The sequence below is a fragment of the Mytilus edulis genome, chromosome 10, assembly GCF_963676685.1.
Source record: "Mytilus edulis chromosome 10, xbMytEdul2.2, whole genome shotgun sequence".
NCBI classification, from domain to species: Eukaryota; Metazoa; Mollusca; class Bivalvia; order Mytilida; family Mytilidae; genus Mytilus; species Mytilus edulis.
In genome coordinates this window covers 26,961,842-26,979,960 of record NC_092353.1, presented here as the reverse complement: position 1 = coordinate 26,979,960, position 18,119 = coordinate 26,961,842, and the positions used below count along the sequence as shown (strand labels likewise).

Here is an 18,119-nt window from a genome sequence, read left to right as displayed (position 1 = left end):
TCGACGAAAAATAGCTCAAAATAAAAATAAATCATATAAGAAGTATCATTTCTCGCTACTGAATTAAAAGTCTACAACTCAATAACGAGAAAAGCTAAAATAGTGAAAAGTAAACTTGGCCTTCAGGAAACAACATATATATCTAAATTTAAAAAGATTTCGTCAAAACACGCTGTATGGGATTATGGTTCTTTATTACATAGATTTCTGTTTACTTATACTAAAGTTATTGTGCGAAAACCAAGAAAAATGCTTATTTGGGCCCTTTTTGGCCCCTTATTCCTAAACTGTTGGGGACCAAAACTCCCAAAATCAATCCCAACCTTCCTTTTATGGTCATAAACCTTGTGTTTAAATTTCATAGATTTCTATTTACTTATACTAAAGTTATAGTGCGAAAATCAAATGTCTTCGGACGACGACAATGACGCCGCCAACGTCATACCAATATACGACCAAAAAATTTCAATTTTTGCGGTAGTATAAAAATAACGGAATTTGATGCAACTGTCATAAAAGTGAGAGGTTTAGCACTATAAAACCAGGTTCAATCCACCATTTTCTACATTTCAAAATGTCTGTACCAAGTCAGTTATATGACAATGTTGTCCATTCGTTTGATGTGTTTTATCCTTTGATTTTGCCATTTGATTAGAGACTTTCCGTTTTGAATTTTCAGTTCAGTATTTTTGTGATTTTACTTTTTTCGACCTCAGTCTTGAAACCTGACATCTTGAATCCCTTTGTGATCAAACAATAAACAATATTAACTATCTCTGTCTTTCCTATCAAACTGAAAATCAGACATTGTACAAATGTGAATTTGCATTGCTATACGGCGTGTCTCAGTATTTTGTACATCAAACATTCATGTATTCGTTTCTTACTCTTCTGTTATGGTTTCGGTTGGTAAATATGCTATGTCTTATCGTTTGCAGTCCAAATAATTATAAAATTACCTTTTCATAACATTATTGTCGGGAAAATTCTTTGTATGAGTATTGTGAAAATAATTGTATAAAGTTTTAGATTACATATAAGTTACTTAAACTCGTCACTGTTTTTAATATTTTGTGGTGTTTGTTATTGATGGAATATTCCATTGTGTTCTACAGTTTGCATGTTGAGTTGACTTCTATATAATTTGTGTGTGTGTTTCTCTGTGATGAAAGATCTTGCGTGTGCTTGTGCTGTATTTCTGTCACGTAGAGTTGTCATTTCAGCGATATATCCCCCCCCTTGCATCCTTTCTATTTGTATGCCCCACCTACGATAGTAGAGGGCATTATATTTTCTGGTCTGTGCCTCCATTCGTCCGTCCGTCTGTGCGTCCGTTCGCTTCAGGTTAAAGTTTTTGGTCAAGGTAGTTTTTGAAGAAGTTGAAGTCTAATCAACTTGAAACTTAGTACATATGTTCCCTATGATATGATCTTTCTAATTTTAATTCCAAATTAAAGTTTTGACCCTAATTTCACGGTCCACTGAACATATAAAATGATAGTGCGAGTGGGGCATCCGTGTACTTGGGACACATTCTTGTTTTTTATAAACTTATACTATAGGTTAATATCAGCAATATCTCGGGCAAGTTCAGAAAAGGTGGACAATCGACTTTTATTGAAACAGTTATGCCCCTTGGATATATCAAATAGGTGCAACATTGGACATGGGAACTCAGTTATTTAATTTAACGTTGCCATTTAGCGGGAGATTTGGCTAGCCATTAAACCAGGTTCAACCCCTCATTTTCTTTTCAAATGTCCTTTACCAAGTCAGGAATATGGTAGTTGTTATCAAATAGTTTGTTTCAATGCATCATGACATTTGTTTTCTTATATATTTGATGTGTTTCCCTCAGTTTTAGGTTGTAACCACGATTTGTTTTCTTTCAATCAATTTATGACCTTTGAACAGCGGTATATTACTGTTGCCTTTATCTAAATACAAGTACCGGTACTGAATTCTTTTCATGATGTTACAAAGAAAAAATCTACCAGTACTGATATGGGAATATAGTTTTTTCATAGTTAAACCTACGAGTAAAGAATGTACCAAACCAACTTTTTGAGCCCAAGGGTTCAAAACTTTCTATGAACTAATGGGGAAACGACTACAGCTGATATGGACTTCTTGTAAACATAATATACAAATCAATGTTTATAAGCTCTTTAAATATTTTCTACTGACAACTTTTTTGTTTCAGATGCCTCTAACTATCCACTTTTTTACCTCCTATCATCTACATCTTTTTTTACCCACATTGCCACTCACCCCCCCCCCCCCCTATATCCACATTTCACACTCCTTTTACGGCTATATTCCCCACTCCTAAAGTATGCCATCCCCTCTTAATAGAAGTCCTTAAATTAAGAATGGAAATAGGGAATATGTCAAAGAGAAAACAACCCATCCAATGAGCAGGTAATAGCAAAAGGCCACCAATGGGTCTTCAACACAGTGAGAAAACCACACACCAAGTGGTGGGCCTCAGCTGGCTTCTAAAATAATTGTGTTCTAGTTCAGTGAATATGGACGCCATACAAACTCCAACACTGTGGCAACACATTTAAAAGAACTAAAATTCAACAAAACATACAAGACTAACAAAGGCCAGATCATTCTGACTTGGGACAAATGCAAATAAACAGCTGCGCCATGAGCGCATGATACGCCCGACGTCTTGTGTGGAAGTTTTATGCAATAATCATAAATAGTTTCTGAGAAAGTTTTAAGCAATAACCATATATTGTTTTTGAGACACGGTGGGACATGTGAAACCCCCAACCCTGTTTTTTTTTTACAAAAAACTAAATATCACTTATATAAAATTTTGAATCAAAACCAAAAAGTATACAGATCTTTAGATTAATATAACAAAGAAGTGTGTAAAGTTTTAAGCAATAATCATAAATTGTTTTTGAGATACGGCACAACATGTAAAAAAAACCCTCCCCCTTTTTTTACAAAATACTCAATAACTCAAAAATGAAATTTTGAATCATCACCAAAAAGTATACAGATCTTTAGATTAATAAAACAAAGAAATGTGTAAAGTTTTAAGCAATATTCATAAATCGTTTATGAGATATGGTGCGACATGTAAAAAAACCCTCCCCCTTTTTTACAAAATACTCAATAACTCAAAAATAAAATTTTGAATCATCACCAAAAAGTATACAGATATTAAGATTAATATAACTAAGAAGTGTTTAAAGTTTTAAGCCATAATCAAGAATTGTTTTTGAGATACGGTGCGACATGTGAAAAAAACACACCTCTGTTTTAGTTACAAAGTGCCGTAACTCAAAAAGTTTTAATCTTATTTTCACCAAAAAGTATACAAATCATTTGACCATCATAAGAAACAACTATGTTAAGTTTCATGAAATTTGGATAAGTCGTTCTCAAGTTACGGTGCGACATGTTTACGCCGGACAGACAGACGGATGGACAGACAGACAGACAGACAGACAGACGGAAGGACGGACGGACACCGGACATTTGTATACCATAATACGTCCCGTCAAAATTTTGACAGGCGTATAAAAATAGCATGGTTGTGAAATACCTCAACGTATTTATAAGATGTCTGCATGTTGATTTATATTTAAGAAAGATTTTCTTGTAAAGATGATTAAATTTAATAAATGTTTTGACTAGTTTGCAATATCGAAAACCCTGGTGTTATAAATTTTCATTAATACAGAGATTTTTTCCATTAAAATCATATACGTTGTTACATACATGTACATGAGCGAATCGAACAAGTTGAGATATCTCTCTGCCAAATCCTTCAGATGATATTATTAAGAGAATAAATGAACTTATTTATTCATACATATGGAACTCACCTGTATACATAGAGTTAAGAAGGATATTCTAATCAAAGATTATTTGGAGGGAGGTTTGAAAATGCTTGATTTGAATATGTTCATTACAGCACTTAAATCAACATGGATTAGGAGGATTTTGCAGAGAGATAGTAAATGGCAAAATATTTTCATGTCAAATATAGATAAAAGAAAGTTGTTTAGTTGTGGTGTTGATTATATTAGACAACTGTATATGACAGTTAACAACCATTTTTGGAAAGATGTACTAAGATCCTGGGAAATGATTATTTAAAAAGAAAGAAATTTTACTTATGATTCATTTTTATCAAATCCACTATGGCTGAATAATAATATTAAGATTGGTCATAAATCAGCAATTTATCAAGAATGGTTCAAAAGTGGTATTAGATTTGTAAATGATATAGTTGACGAAAATGGATCGTATATTTCATTTGACCAATTTAAGCAAAAATATAACATTAACACAGATTTTCTTAAATTTTACAGTGTTATTTCGGCAGTGAAAGAGGCATCAAAATCTGTCCCTTAAGGATCTTACAAATTAGTTTGTCCTTTTATACCATCATGTCTACAAATATTTTTAAAACATTGTAAAGGATCAAAAGATATGTATTCTGTACTGACAAGAAATAATGTTATTCCTACTGGACAGCTTAAGTGGGTTAAAATTTTAGGTGAACAGAATCTGAACTGGAAAAAGATTTTCAGACTGCCTTTTGCTGTTACTAAAAATAGTAAATTACAGTGGTTGCAATATAGGATTAACCATTGCATTATTGCCACAAATCAGTATTTAGTTAAAATAAAATTGACTGATGATCCTTTATGTACATTTTGAAAATCAGATAATGAGTCTATAGAACACCTATTTGGAATTGCAATACTGTACAAGATTTTCTACAGGATGTTGATAACTGGTTCCTTTCCGGTAGAATAAGTCTCCCAATGAATAAATTAAACTTTCTTTTTGGAGACTTATCCAAGATATTTCCCAACAACCCATTTAACATGATTTTTCTTTATATTAAACAATATGTGTTAATTCTAGATGCTTTAAAAAGAATCTCTCATTGCAAGCAATTATAATAAAACTGAAAGATATGTATAAATTAGAGAATATGATAGCTGTAAAAAATAAAAAGATAACTGAATTTGACAATGTATGGAATGTTTTTGAAAAACTGTTAATGAATACCAGCTAATGTCTTTTTGTTGTTGTTACAATTACTTATGACTACTTAATTATAATCTTTTTTTAAAGAAAATATTATTGTCATGTTATGTACTTGATCGGTGTTGATGGCTGTTACGAACGAAATATGTCTCGTAAATTTTCATTTTTTTTTCAACAAAATTATTTGATATTTAAAATATAGATAGGGATGTAACTGGATAATCTTTTTGTGTTTTGTGTTTTGTGTTTTGTTTTTGTTTTTTGTTTTTTTGTTTTCCTTCTTTATCATTGTTTATTTCTTTATTTTTAATTTTTTAATTTTTAATTATTTTTTTTTATTTCTTTATCTTTTCAATAGAAAATGTAAAATATTTTCAATTAAGATTTATTTATAAAAATGACATTGTATTTATCTTATATGTATTATATTGTATGTATGTAAGGCCGTTTTTATTTAATAAGTTGGTTTACGGATCAGCCCAAAAAACTTCGGGTAGGAGGAGGGGAAAAAAATTAATTTAAACTAGATCTTTCCAGTTTTTGTTTTTTTACTTGGTTTACGGATATCAGCCACAAAAAAATAGGGTAGGAGGAAAAAAAAATAATTTAAACTTGATTGAAAAGACTTATTTATAGTTCTGTAAAACTTGAAAAGCCTTTTGGTAATACCTTTTATTCAGCATCTTTTGTAGGTTTTGTGGAATTAATAAATGCGACAACAAAAACACATCACATAGAACAAGTCAATATTAAAAGACAAAGGCAAATCTAAGAGCATATTGCATGTCAACACCTATAAGGACAGAGCATATCAGACAGTATTTAAAAGTATAAACAGAAATTTAATATTGAATTGTTTAGGACGTCCACATCCAGATGGATGTACACTGGTTTATTCATAGTAAACAAACCATGCCCTGATATCGTCTGGTTCCTAAACGGAAGTCAGGGTTTAAGGATGCGCAAACACGTGAACAGCTAACCAGTCACGTTTCCGGTGCACTGGTTCACAATTTTTTAATGCAGTAATAGGAACCAGAATTACGAAACGTAAACACAAAAATACCGTTTAAAATTTTCTTAGTAAATCGATAAATATGAGGTCGGCGGAAATAATTTTTAAGGGCAAATGTGCGTTTATTTTTTTTTGAATTAGCGAAAATTCGGGTCGGCGGATCCGTAAACCAACTTATTTAATAAAAACGGCCTAATGTATCTGTTGTAATTGTTGGAAATAAAAAAATCAAAAGTTAAAAAAAAAAAAAAGTTGAGATATAAAAACCCCATAAGATGTAAGTTGTACTTTGTACATGTATATCAAATTGTAATGATTTAGAAATATATATTTATTTGTAAAAAATAATCACAGGAATGTTATTGATTTGCCAACAATAGAACAATTCATTGATCAACAGTCTATATTGCACATGTCCACTTAAGATCACATGGTTATATAATCTATCACCAATCCTCCTCATCCTCTTCATCATCATCATTATCCTCCTGGTCACTTTCACTATTACTATCCTCTGATGGAGCACCTCCAACAGGTGCAGGAGCATCTGGTGTGCTGAAATAATAAATGTGAATATAGACATCACAAGTTTAGTTTGTTATAACTTAATCAAACAAAAAACAAGACTAACTATGTTAAAATGAAAATGAAAGTGTACATGACAATACATAAAACAGATAAGTCATTGGTAACAGGACAGTGATGAAAAAAATAGAGAAGTATACAAATACGTGGGAGGATAGAATAACGGATATTGTATTACAACAGAAACATTCCTAGCAGGACATGAAAAGAGCACAGCCATTGTAAGCAAATCATTACCACTAAAATCAAGCTATTCTTATGTTGAATTTGAAATTCATATGATTTATCTCTTGTATATCTTCCTATAGTGTTTCCCTATCCCAATTGAGTGAAGAGTTTTGAGGGCAAGAAAGGACCAATCATTTGGCTGAGTGGTGCAAAGGTCTTAATGATGCCTGTTCACTCTCCAAATTCATAATATTAAAATTGATAATTATGAAACACTCTTTTCATAAGATTTCATAAGGGAGTCAGTCCAGTAAGACCCCTTATTGGCCCCAAAATATAGCAGTTTTACAAAATTGTTCAATTGTAAGCTTTTAGCTATTTATTGGAAAGTAGAATACTTCTGTTACATAAATATGGGCTGTTTTTGACAATACAATACACATGTATTGGCTACTAGCATTATTAAGTCATGCTAAATTACTGAAATCTTCACAATTTTAGCATTTGAGTTAAATTTTAGACGGTTACCATATTAAATGGAAGTGGACGCATTTCTGTTCATTCTTCATATTTAAATGTAAGTTGTATTTGAAGATAATACATATATAAAGGTTGAGAGTGAACACAGATGCGGCCACTTTCATTTTTGACAAAAAAACATCTGAAAAGTGTCATTATATGGCATATATATATTTAAGCTTGAATTTTATCATCTTAATGACTAACTCAGTTCAAATCATTAACATAAACTTATTGAATCAAATCAAGTGTTTAAAAGTCTCTAAAATCTTTCATCAGATGAACCTGAAGTTTGAGACCAAGATTGGGCCTTACCAGACCTACTACTTTGTAGTTAATCATATTAATGTTTATCTCTTTTTTCATATACTGTGTACTTCCTATAAAACTTTACCAATACTTTCATTTTAACAAGAGTGCACACACTGAAATGTCTCGCCTTCTTTATTAATCATTGATATTATGTTGATACTTCTAAATATAAAGCTTTATTACGACTGTCACATAAACTTAACATTAACCAAGAAAACTAAACATTGATCAATGAACCATGAAAATGAGGTCAAGGTCAGATGAACCATGCCAGGCAGACATGTACAGCTAAAAATGCGTCCATACAACAAATATAGTTGACCTATTGCTTATAGTTTAAGAAAAATAGACCAAAACACAAAAACTTAACACTGAGCAATGAATCGTGAAAACCAGGTCAGAGTCAAATAAAACCTGCACGACTGACATATAGATCCAGGCCTCGACAATAACGCTTGTCCGCTTGTCCGGTACCAGAGGGAAAAAAGATCGGACAAGTAAAAGCTGTATCAAGCTTGTCCGTCGGGACAAGTACAATTATTCTGTTTATTCAAATGCAAATCCTTTTTCTTTAACATGTTTACTTGCCGAATCGATAATTTTCAACTGGTTCTTTGTCGGGTACTTTTTAACAGGTAAAAGGTATACTATTCTCGGAAACCAGTCTTACTGATCCGAATCAATGATGCGCTTAGAGATAAGGTAACTTTTACAGGACAGTTCGTCACCTCGAAAGATTCAGCTCAAAATTTAATAGACAGTTTGGCACCGTAGGAGACATATTTAGTAGACATGATTGATAGACAGTTTGACAAGGCAGGAGACATTTCGGGACCAAGACAAATCAGTACCTCATTTAGCTACCTTATTCTGTTCCTTATAATAAATACCATACCAGTAATTTTTTCACAAAAACATCTTTTTTTATTTACCATAAAATTCACAAAATCATATTTTGAAATAACAATACTTGCAATATAGTGACCTATAGTTGTTAATTTCTATGTCATTTGGTCTCTTGCAGAGAGTTGTCTCATTGGCAATCAGACCTTAGCATGGCTTATCTTCTTCTTTTTATTGATTGCATTTGAATAAACTTTTTTCAACTTAAAAAAAAAACAACAACAGAATACAAATCCAATGAGCGTACAAGCCTATCAGATGGTGCCTCATGTTTAGAGTTTGATGATACTGGCATTGATGAAAACTAGAACCTAATTCCTGTGACATGACTAGTTTCGCAGATGTACTTGACTCATATTTTTTAAAAGTATTTCAAAAGAAATACATCAAATTTTGTTATATTGTTTAAATTCGTTTTGCTCCTTTAATCAACTAAAAATGTACTGTAAAAAGAATATTTTTAATAGAAATTTTTTGGACAAGTAACAATTTCATTCGGAGAAGTAAATTTGGTATGTACTTGTCCTACAGGACAAGTTGAAAAAAAAGTTATTGTAGAGGCCTGAGATCATAAAATATTTCCATGCACTAAAAATAGTTGACCTATGACAAAGTATAAGATAAAAAGACCAAAACTCAAAAACTTAACTTTGACCACTGAACCATGAAAATGAGGTCAAGGTTAGATGATATCTTTCCGCTAGACATGTACACCTTACAATCATTCAATACAACAAATAAAGTAAACCTATTGCATAAAGTATGAGAAAAACAGACCAAAACACAAAAACTTAACTATAACCACTGAACCATGAAAATATTGTCAAGGTCAGATGACACCTGCCAGTTGGACATGTACACCTTACAGTCCTTCCATACACTGAATACACTAGACCTATTGCATATAGTATCTGAGATATGGACTTGACCACCAAAACTTAACCTTGTTCACTGATCGATGAAATGAGGTCGAGGTCAAGTGAAAACTGTCTGACTGGCATGAGGACCTTGCAAGGTACGCACATACCAAATATAGTTATCCTATTACTTATAGTAAGAGAGAATTCAACATTACAAAAAATCTGAACTTTTTTTTCAAGTGGTCACTGAACCATGAAAATGAGGTCAAGGACAATGAACATGTGACTGACGGAAACTTCGTAACATGAGGCATCTATATACAAAACATGAAGCATCCAGGTATTCCACCTTCTAAAATATAAAGCTTTTAAGAAGTGAGCTAACACCGCCGCCACTGCCGTAGCTGCCGCCATAGCCACCGCCGGATCACTATCCCTATGTCGAGCTTTCTGCAACATAAGTTGCAGGCTCGACAAAAATTTGTTATCATTTCTGTATAACAATGTCTCTCCTGCAATTGCTGCAGTTAGGGAAGAGGGGTTAGGTTGACTGCAAAAATTAAGTCTTTTCATTAGTAAAATATAGGAAAATAAGCTTTTTCTTGATTTTGAAGGATCTTCTATATCAGTTTCATAATATTCCAAGAAGGTTTTACAAAATGGGCTAAAGTTCTATAAAAAAAAGTCTATGGAATATTGATTAAGTTATTGATGTCTATAATAAACTATTGTCACAGAGATATGTATCACCTTATTGTAATTTTGATAGACTATTAGTAAAAACATTGTAAAAATTTGAAATTCAATGGACCTTGACAGGGGTGGGCCAAATTATCTCCATAGAAGACATGCAAATGCTAATACTATCATTGACTTAGCATTAGTGGTTCTTTTTAAACTGATCTAATCACAAAATTTAACATGTAAACTATGCATAACATTTATCAAAACATAACTTACTCTAATAACTCTGGATCTAGTCCTTCATCTCTCATCTTCAGTTTAATGGCCGTAGGTGGAACACCCTTAAATATAAAATATATAAATTTGATTTTCAATTATCAAAGATCATACTTTTTTATTTTAATTAAAAGCCTAAACCAAGTCCAGGAAACACTCAATTTCATTGATTGATCTTCTCTTTAAAAGATCAATCTTATAGATTAGACCGTTGGTTTTCCTATTTGAATTGTTGTTCTGTGTGAGCCAAAGATCTTTGTTAAAGGCTGTACTTAGACCTATAATGGTTACTTTTTACAAATTGTGACTTGATTGGAGAGTTGTCTGATTGGCACTCATACCACATTTTGTTACATGTATTTCTATTATACCGGTTATAAATAAATGATAAACATTTAATTTATGTTTTTTCTCCAAGGTAATGAGATCAAATAGAATTCAGAAACTAAACCTAATACTGTTGCATGTGCTTACCAATCTATTTGTATTTTATGTTTATCTGTCTATTTATATTTTTAACAGGGGCACATTGCTGTCAGAGAAAATTCATTGATGTCTTTTTTTTTGTTTGATGTTGTGATTCAATGAGGTTTATCCAACATCTCTAAAATAGCTAAAATACTACAAGGAATGACTGGAATGAAGTAAATACAATAGTTTTGTTTTTCAGACTTATTATGAGTTGATTGATTGTTGGTTGATTACAGTCAGGAGGCAAATATTTCAAGCATGTTCAGGACAAGTTAAAGAAATGAAATTCTGTCAAAATATTAAGTCATCATACAACAACATAGCAATTACTGCTCAATTTCAATCAGGCATGCTAAATAATTGTGAAATTTTCTTACCCAATGATACATATTATTCCTGTTTTAGAATCTAATTAACAATGAAATTCTGTCTGAAATTGGGAACTGATGTCAAATTGATATTATACATACAAAGTGTAACATTTTGAAGAACTTCATATATCTTGGATCTTTTGATACAGGGTTTGTTGATTCTGATGGGGGTGGGGCTGGAGCTGCTTCATCTGGTGGCTGAAATTAAATACCGGTACATGTTGTTACTAGCAATGTCAAAAATATCTGATCTTAAAGGAAAAGATGTGCCCTAAAGAGACTCAGAATTGCAATTAACCATTTTGTACTACCCCTTAAAGTGATGATTAAACCGAATTGGTTAGAATTTAAATAAACAAAAACCATCTTATCGAATTATTATTTATAAACAATGTACAAGATTTATATTTCCTGAATAATTTGAGATAGTAGTAATGGTTATTTAACCGGAGCTGAGATTACCCCTAGTTTTTGGTGGGGTTCATGTTGTTTATTCTTTGGTTTTTCTATGTTGTGTCATGTGTACTAGTGTTTGTCTGTTTGTCTTTTTCATTTATAGCCGTGGCATTGTCAGTTTATATTTGATTTATGAGTTTGAATGTTCCTCTTGTATCTTTCGTCCCTCTTTTATGAGAAAGATATTTGCAATGTTAAATAAATCAAATATATGTTTTGTAATTCATATGCATTCAGCTGAATATTTTTAAAATCTTACACAAATTTTGAGTGATCTGTTAACAAGCTCCAAGACAATGAATATCCAAACGATAGTGTACTGTCATTTTCATTTTGGTGTAATAACTTTACAATGAAATTACTCACAATTCTCTAAAATATCAAATGGTAAACTGCCTATATGTTTTATTGAAATGTAGTACTATTTACTGTATAAATGGTGATACAAATTAGCAAGATCTGATATCCCTTAATTATTGTTGAAAACAGATTCTAAGAATAAGATGTTTATGTAACTTACTGGTGGTTGACCTGCTGGTGTGGCAGAGGCTGCAGGAGTGGCCACAGGTGTGTCTACTGGAGGTGGAGGTCCTCCTGAGGCTTGTGTTGTAGTTGTTCCATTAGAAGCACTAGAAGGTGCTGTTACATTTTCTAAACCAGGAACAGATGAAAGCTGCAAAAATAGATTACAGAACTTATAGCTATTTTTACATTATCACATATAAGGACAAACCTTCTTATTACATGCTAATCAAACAGTTACAGTTCCTGTTGGACAATTTTCCAAGTAAAACAAACCAATTTGTTTATTACAGCTATATAAATGCAAATCAGGACATTCAACTGCTGATTTCTGAAAACAAATTTTCTTGGCTCATAACTTGTAAATAGCTAAATAAGATCTAGTTATAGATAGACTCACTGTGCTAAAGGTGCAACCAGCATTTCTTAAATTTAAAATTATATGATTGCTTATAAATTTACAATCTAGATCTATTCCATTAATTTATCTTTTATTGAAATTTTCTGTCTCTTTATATTAATTACAGTCACACCAAACCTTTATTTGTTCTTCAAATGTTTCAGATGAAAAAAATATCATTGAAAAAGTAGGGCAGCAAGCAAACACTTTTTTTTATCATGTTTATGAATCTGAAGTAGCTAATGTATGCAAGTCTTTTTTTATGTGTCTGATATTAAAATTTACAATTATAACCAGAATAAGTAGTCCTTACTGTTTTTTTGGAAACACAAAAAATTATTAGAGCTACTAAGGAATTACTCATTATGCAATAAAAGTAATGGGTGACACCTTAACAGCCTTGTTGAATTTAAAAGTCTGGTACTATAAAAATTAAATGAAACTTTGCACCATCTAGGTTATAATTTTGAGAATGTGAAAAATATATTACATGCCATGTCAGCATACAAAACCCTATCTCATATAAATGGTTCCTAAAACATAAAGGAGTAGGTCCAATAAGGGCCTATTTTTAATGTTTTGAATGGATTCAAGATAATGTCTGTCTACTTTATTGTGTTATTCCAGACCTTTATTTGTTCATGATTTAGGCTAAAAATATATATTTGTTAAAAATAATGAAAGTTAAAAATGATGCATTTTGAGATTTTGCTCCTCTGTTACTGGGCTTATATATGTTAGCGGCAATAAGTGAAATTAGACATTAAGCTTAAATCCTAGGCAATAAGCTACAATAACGCCTAGGCATTAAGTTATTGCCTGAAATTCAGGCTTTAAGCTTATTTCCTGAAATCTGATGATGATTATTCATCCTATTGTCAAACATAATTTTAGGCAATAAGCATGATAAGTAAACTCTTGAATTTATGAATATTTGGTGATTTATTCTTGATAAAAAGGCGTTTCTAAATGATATTTATAAATATACGTTTATTTGACAGATCTTCAAAAGTAAGTTTATTTAGTAATTTCAACAGTTAAAAAACAGAATTCACTCATACTTTTTCATGTTTTGTGGTTTACAAAATATTAAAAGGATTTAAAAAAGTAATTGTATGCAACTAAAAAAGGGGGGAGATTCTACAGAATAATTATAATATTCATTTGAAAATTTGTACACTTCACTAGTGGAGCTGGTTTGAACAGGTCAAAGATAGACAAAATTAAGATATGATTTTGTGATCACACCATTTTCCAATTTTTTTATTGAATAAGTAAATTTTCTTAGTTAACAGTTCTAAAACTTATGATAACAAAATGATATTTACTCAAATTTTCTATTTTCTTTGACGCCAATACTTAGGACAGCAGTTAGGACAGCATAGCTAAGATAATCCTAAGATAGTTGCGATGTGCATGCTAAAACATGTTGTAAGTCGGTCCTAACTTTATCATAATTTATGTCCTAAGAATATCTTAAAGGACCGCTCTTAGGACACTTTCGATAAACAGGCCCCAGTTCTCATAATATTATTATGTAACACATTGGTTTTATTTAAATGAATAAATGTCTTTTATTTACTTGCATTTATATTTTAGGCATAGAGCTAAATGCCTGCACACATTTCCAGGATTTAAGACCAATGCCTGACATCATTTAGGCAACAGACTTACTGCCAAGGCATTAGTTTGTTGCCTAGGATTTAAGCTTAATTCCTTATTTCACTTATTGCTGCCAACATATATATATTGGACCTGTAACCATGGCAACAGAAACCCCAAAAATTAAAATAAAAGTTATTTTTTTTATCAGGGCATCATAGTTTTAGTTTGTAACCCAAATTTGTTTTTTTCTCTATCGATTTATGAATTTTGAACAGGGGTATACTACTGTTGCCTTTATTTATGGGCTTAATATTGAAAAGAAATTCTAAATCTGTGACATTGGTGTGAACAGTCCCATGAATTTGTTTGTTTTTACAGAGAATGACACTTAAGAATACACAAATGCAGCCACTTCCATTTAAGACGACAACTGTCTAAAGTTGAACTCAAATGCAAAAATTGTGAAGATTTTGACTTAATGATGCTTGTACCAGATACACATGCATTGTATTGTCAAAAACAGCCCATATTTATGTAGCAGAAGTATTCTGCTTTCCAATAAATAGCTAAAAGTTTACATTATAACAATTTTGTTAAACTGATATATTTTGGGGCAAAAAATGGGTCTTACTGAATAACTGATCCTACTCCTTTGTATGCTAGAGTTATTTTAAAACCTTAATTTTGTTAAGCAAATATATTCTTACAATACATAACAATAATGAGGATGGATCATGAGGGGTGTTAAATGGTCAGCAGAAAATTACAATGTAAAGGCGTCATTTTAAAGGTTATTTTAAAGTAATATGAATATAATCCTGTTTTGAACTAGATGGACACACTGAGTCGGATTATCAATGAGATAAATAACCAGGTAAAAATCTGCAGGAAGACACATCACCTAAGCTGGACACATTGTTCTGGCTCCAAGGAGACCACCCACTGCTCTTACTCCTTAATGATGCATCCTAATTAAAGAGCAGTAAAAACAAATTCAAAATCTTTCTTTGACACACCCAAATACCTCTTGCACACCAGACCACTAAGGAGTAAAAGACAAACCTTGGCCTCTAATAAATTCATTGATACTTCCAATTCCTGAATTCTATTTGACATATGTTCTAACTTTTCTTCACACACAGAAGAAAATCTGTTGAGAAATTTAGCTGTATGTGTAACAAAATGGTTTATAAATGCAACAATTCTCTTCTGCTGAATAGCTTCCACCTGAAAGAAAACAAAAAGTATTCTTTTTTAAAAAGTATTCTTCTCTTAATATACAACAAATATATCAGTACAAAGTCTTCTATATGTTTTAAAATAAGAATCTCCACATGCTGTTTATACAAATGTAAAGATGTTATGAAAAATTCAATATAAAAAAAGTCGTCTATATTTCTGTATATGATTTAAGAAATATATATACATCAGGCGCATAGCTCCCTATACGCTAACACGCAATTGCGTGCACATTGATTCAGCAAGCAAAAAAAAAAATGCCAAAATAAAAATTTATAAATTAATTATGGTTAAAGCTAAAAGGAAACACATACGTTGTCACTTTTTTAAATGATGAACTGTCATTAAATAACGGCATTTCAAAACAAACGTTTTATTGGAGATCATGTAAAAATCGGACAGTAACTTGTATCTTTTACCAGATTTGAATTTATTATACTCAGTCTAAGACGTGTAGTTTTGGAGTACATTTTACAAAGTAAGGTATCTGTTTGCGATGCGATGTACCAATCGACCATTAGATTTATCGAAACCCTTTGATATTATTGAAAATATGCCGAGGCGATGTATTCGACAGACTACCAGAGCCAATCACCCTGAAAACACGCCAAAACAGCATTGGAAAGTCTCATTATATTTTGCGTTCACACACGTAGACCATATGATAATGGAATTGGAGAGTAGAGGGTGTCTGGTATTATCAGAAAAAAGCTTCTTTGTGTCGTATCTGCTTCCTCGTGTTGTAGGAAATATAACCAATGAATAATTCTCAACATTGTCTGAGACATACAAAATGACCTGGCATGTATTTGGCGGACAATTTCAATCTGGAGGTCGCTCGATTGAGAACACGTATGTTGGTTTATAACATCTCGCAAGTGCTACCATGCAGATCTATCAGTGTATTAAGTCTATTGAAAACAAATGTAAGATCAACAATGAACAACGACAGGTTATCATCGCTAGCATTACTGCATATTGATCGGGATTTCAGGGTGAATGTTGACAAAGTAATAGAGAAGTTCGTTTCTGCTTAGACCCGAAGAGCAGATTTTGGTCAATCTTGAGTAAATTCTGTAATTCAAAAATGTGTTGTTTATGTATTAAATTAACCATGATTTACTCTATTCAGAAGATTCAAGTATTAATAGGTTTACGTTCATAAATTGTTTATAAGTCCTATCTACATGTAGCTCCTCTCTAAACCGTCCTATGACCGAAAACCGAAAAAAAAATTTCTGCATTAAAGGGTCCAAATTTTTTTTAGCCGTAGTTGCTTGCACATCGTTTTCTTCTAGCTACGCTTCTGTAACAAGATGTCCAAATGACATTGAAATGTACTACCGCTGGAGTGAGCGCATAAATAATTTTTGAATAAAGAATAGGTGCAATTTAATTTATATACAGGTGCAATTAAAAACATGTCATTTAGATCTAATGACGGAGCTGAGCCTTGAAAGATTGGTTTCCCCTCATATGTTTTTAACATGTTTTACAAAAGGAACAATGTTTGACAAGGGATTTTGAAAAAAATAATGTTTTAAATGAAACATGAACTATAGGCACTTTTATTTTCTTCACATCTCAATGAAGTTCCAAATATCATGAATATGATTTGGATATGTACACCTCTTGAGACCATTGAAAAATGAATGTTTGTTTCCCCTTATGTGTGAAATATTTTTTTGATTTATAGAGAGTATTGTAAGGGTTTAAGGGATGAGTGTTTTTTTTACATATGACCTTTTCTGGCTACTCATAATCAGTAAACACTCACTTCTACTTTTACATTCTTTCTTTACTGTTAACCAACACGTATACACTGACATTTGATGAACATTACATACACTTTTATTGTTATAATATGCAAATATTGTTAGTTATATATATAATTAGATCTCTGGAAATATAGTCTTGAGATTACTCTGATGGCAAACGGCTGTTTTGCCAGACAAGCTGTGAAAACTGTTTAAATATGGAAAAACAAAGTGTGGCAGGTAGGTGAAGCTTACATAAATGAAGAGATAAATGAAAAATGAACAAATTGATACCCTATTTATATAATTCCAAGGCTGTTAGTTAGCACCAGAAGCGACGAAGCAGCGCATCTATTTTGGACAGGCAAATATCCACTTTTTGATATGGGACGAGTTTTGACATCCGACGACCCCAGCTTGTCTGGCAAAACAGCCGTTGGACGTCTGAGTAATCTCGGACTACTGGATATAATGATATATAGAGTTTGTCTTAACTGGTTGACCAGGGAGGATCCCCCACTAAAGGGAAAAATAAAGTTACTTACGGGGAAGCAACTTCTTCAACCTAATAGCCTGATATCTGATTAAATGAAAGATTTTTTTATTTATTAACTGAACACTGATTTTATTTAGCTCAACTGTCATTGGCACTAAATGACAGTAAATTTGTGAGTATGTATGACAAATGATTTCTTTAAGACACCTTTGTATAATCAACACCAGGTCCTACAAGAGGCAATCCATCTGAATCCATTATGGAGTGGAATATCAATTTGTTTGGCAGTCAGGTGGTATGGGTTGTATTTTTTTTTTTGGCAAAGTGAAACCGGAAGTAAATTTTCGATTACGGGGTGAATAAGAAATGACAATTAAATAATAAAATAAATATTTAAACTAATTTTATATTTCACTTAACTTTATAATATCTGTTTTTGACCACAAATATTA

The 18,119-nt window shown here is 31.8% G+C and overlaps 1 protein-coding gene across 1 annotated transcript; it reads right to left on the bottom strand.

Moving 5' to 3' along the window:
- Positions 1-6,359: 6,359 nt before the first annotated feature.
- LOC139490746 (WASH complex subunit 3-like) lies at positions 6,360-18,013 on the bottom strand. The gene is made up of 6 exons (XM_071277716.1): positions 17,875-18,013; positions 15,238-15,402; positions 12,169-12,321; positions 11,292-11,390; positions 10,351-10,415; positions 6,360-6,598 (listed from the first exon to the last, which is right to left on the bottom strand). Exons 1-6 carry the CDS (start codon positions 17,923-17,925, stop codon positions 6,490-6,492), a joined length of 642 nt encoding a protein of 213 aa, XP_071133817.1. The 5' UTR covers positions 17,926-18,013; the 3' UTR covers positions 6,360-6,489.
- Between the last annotated feature and the right edge of the window lie 106 nt (positions 18,014-18,119).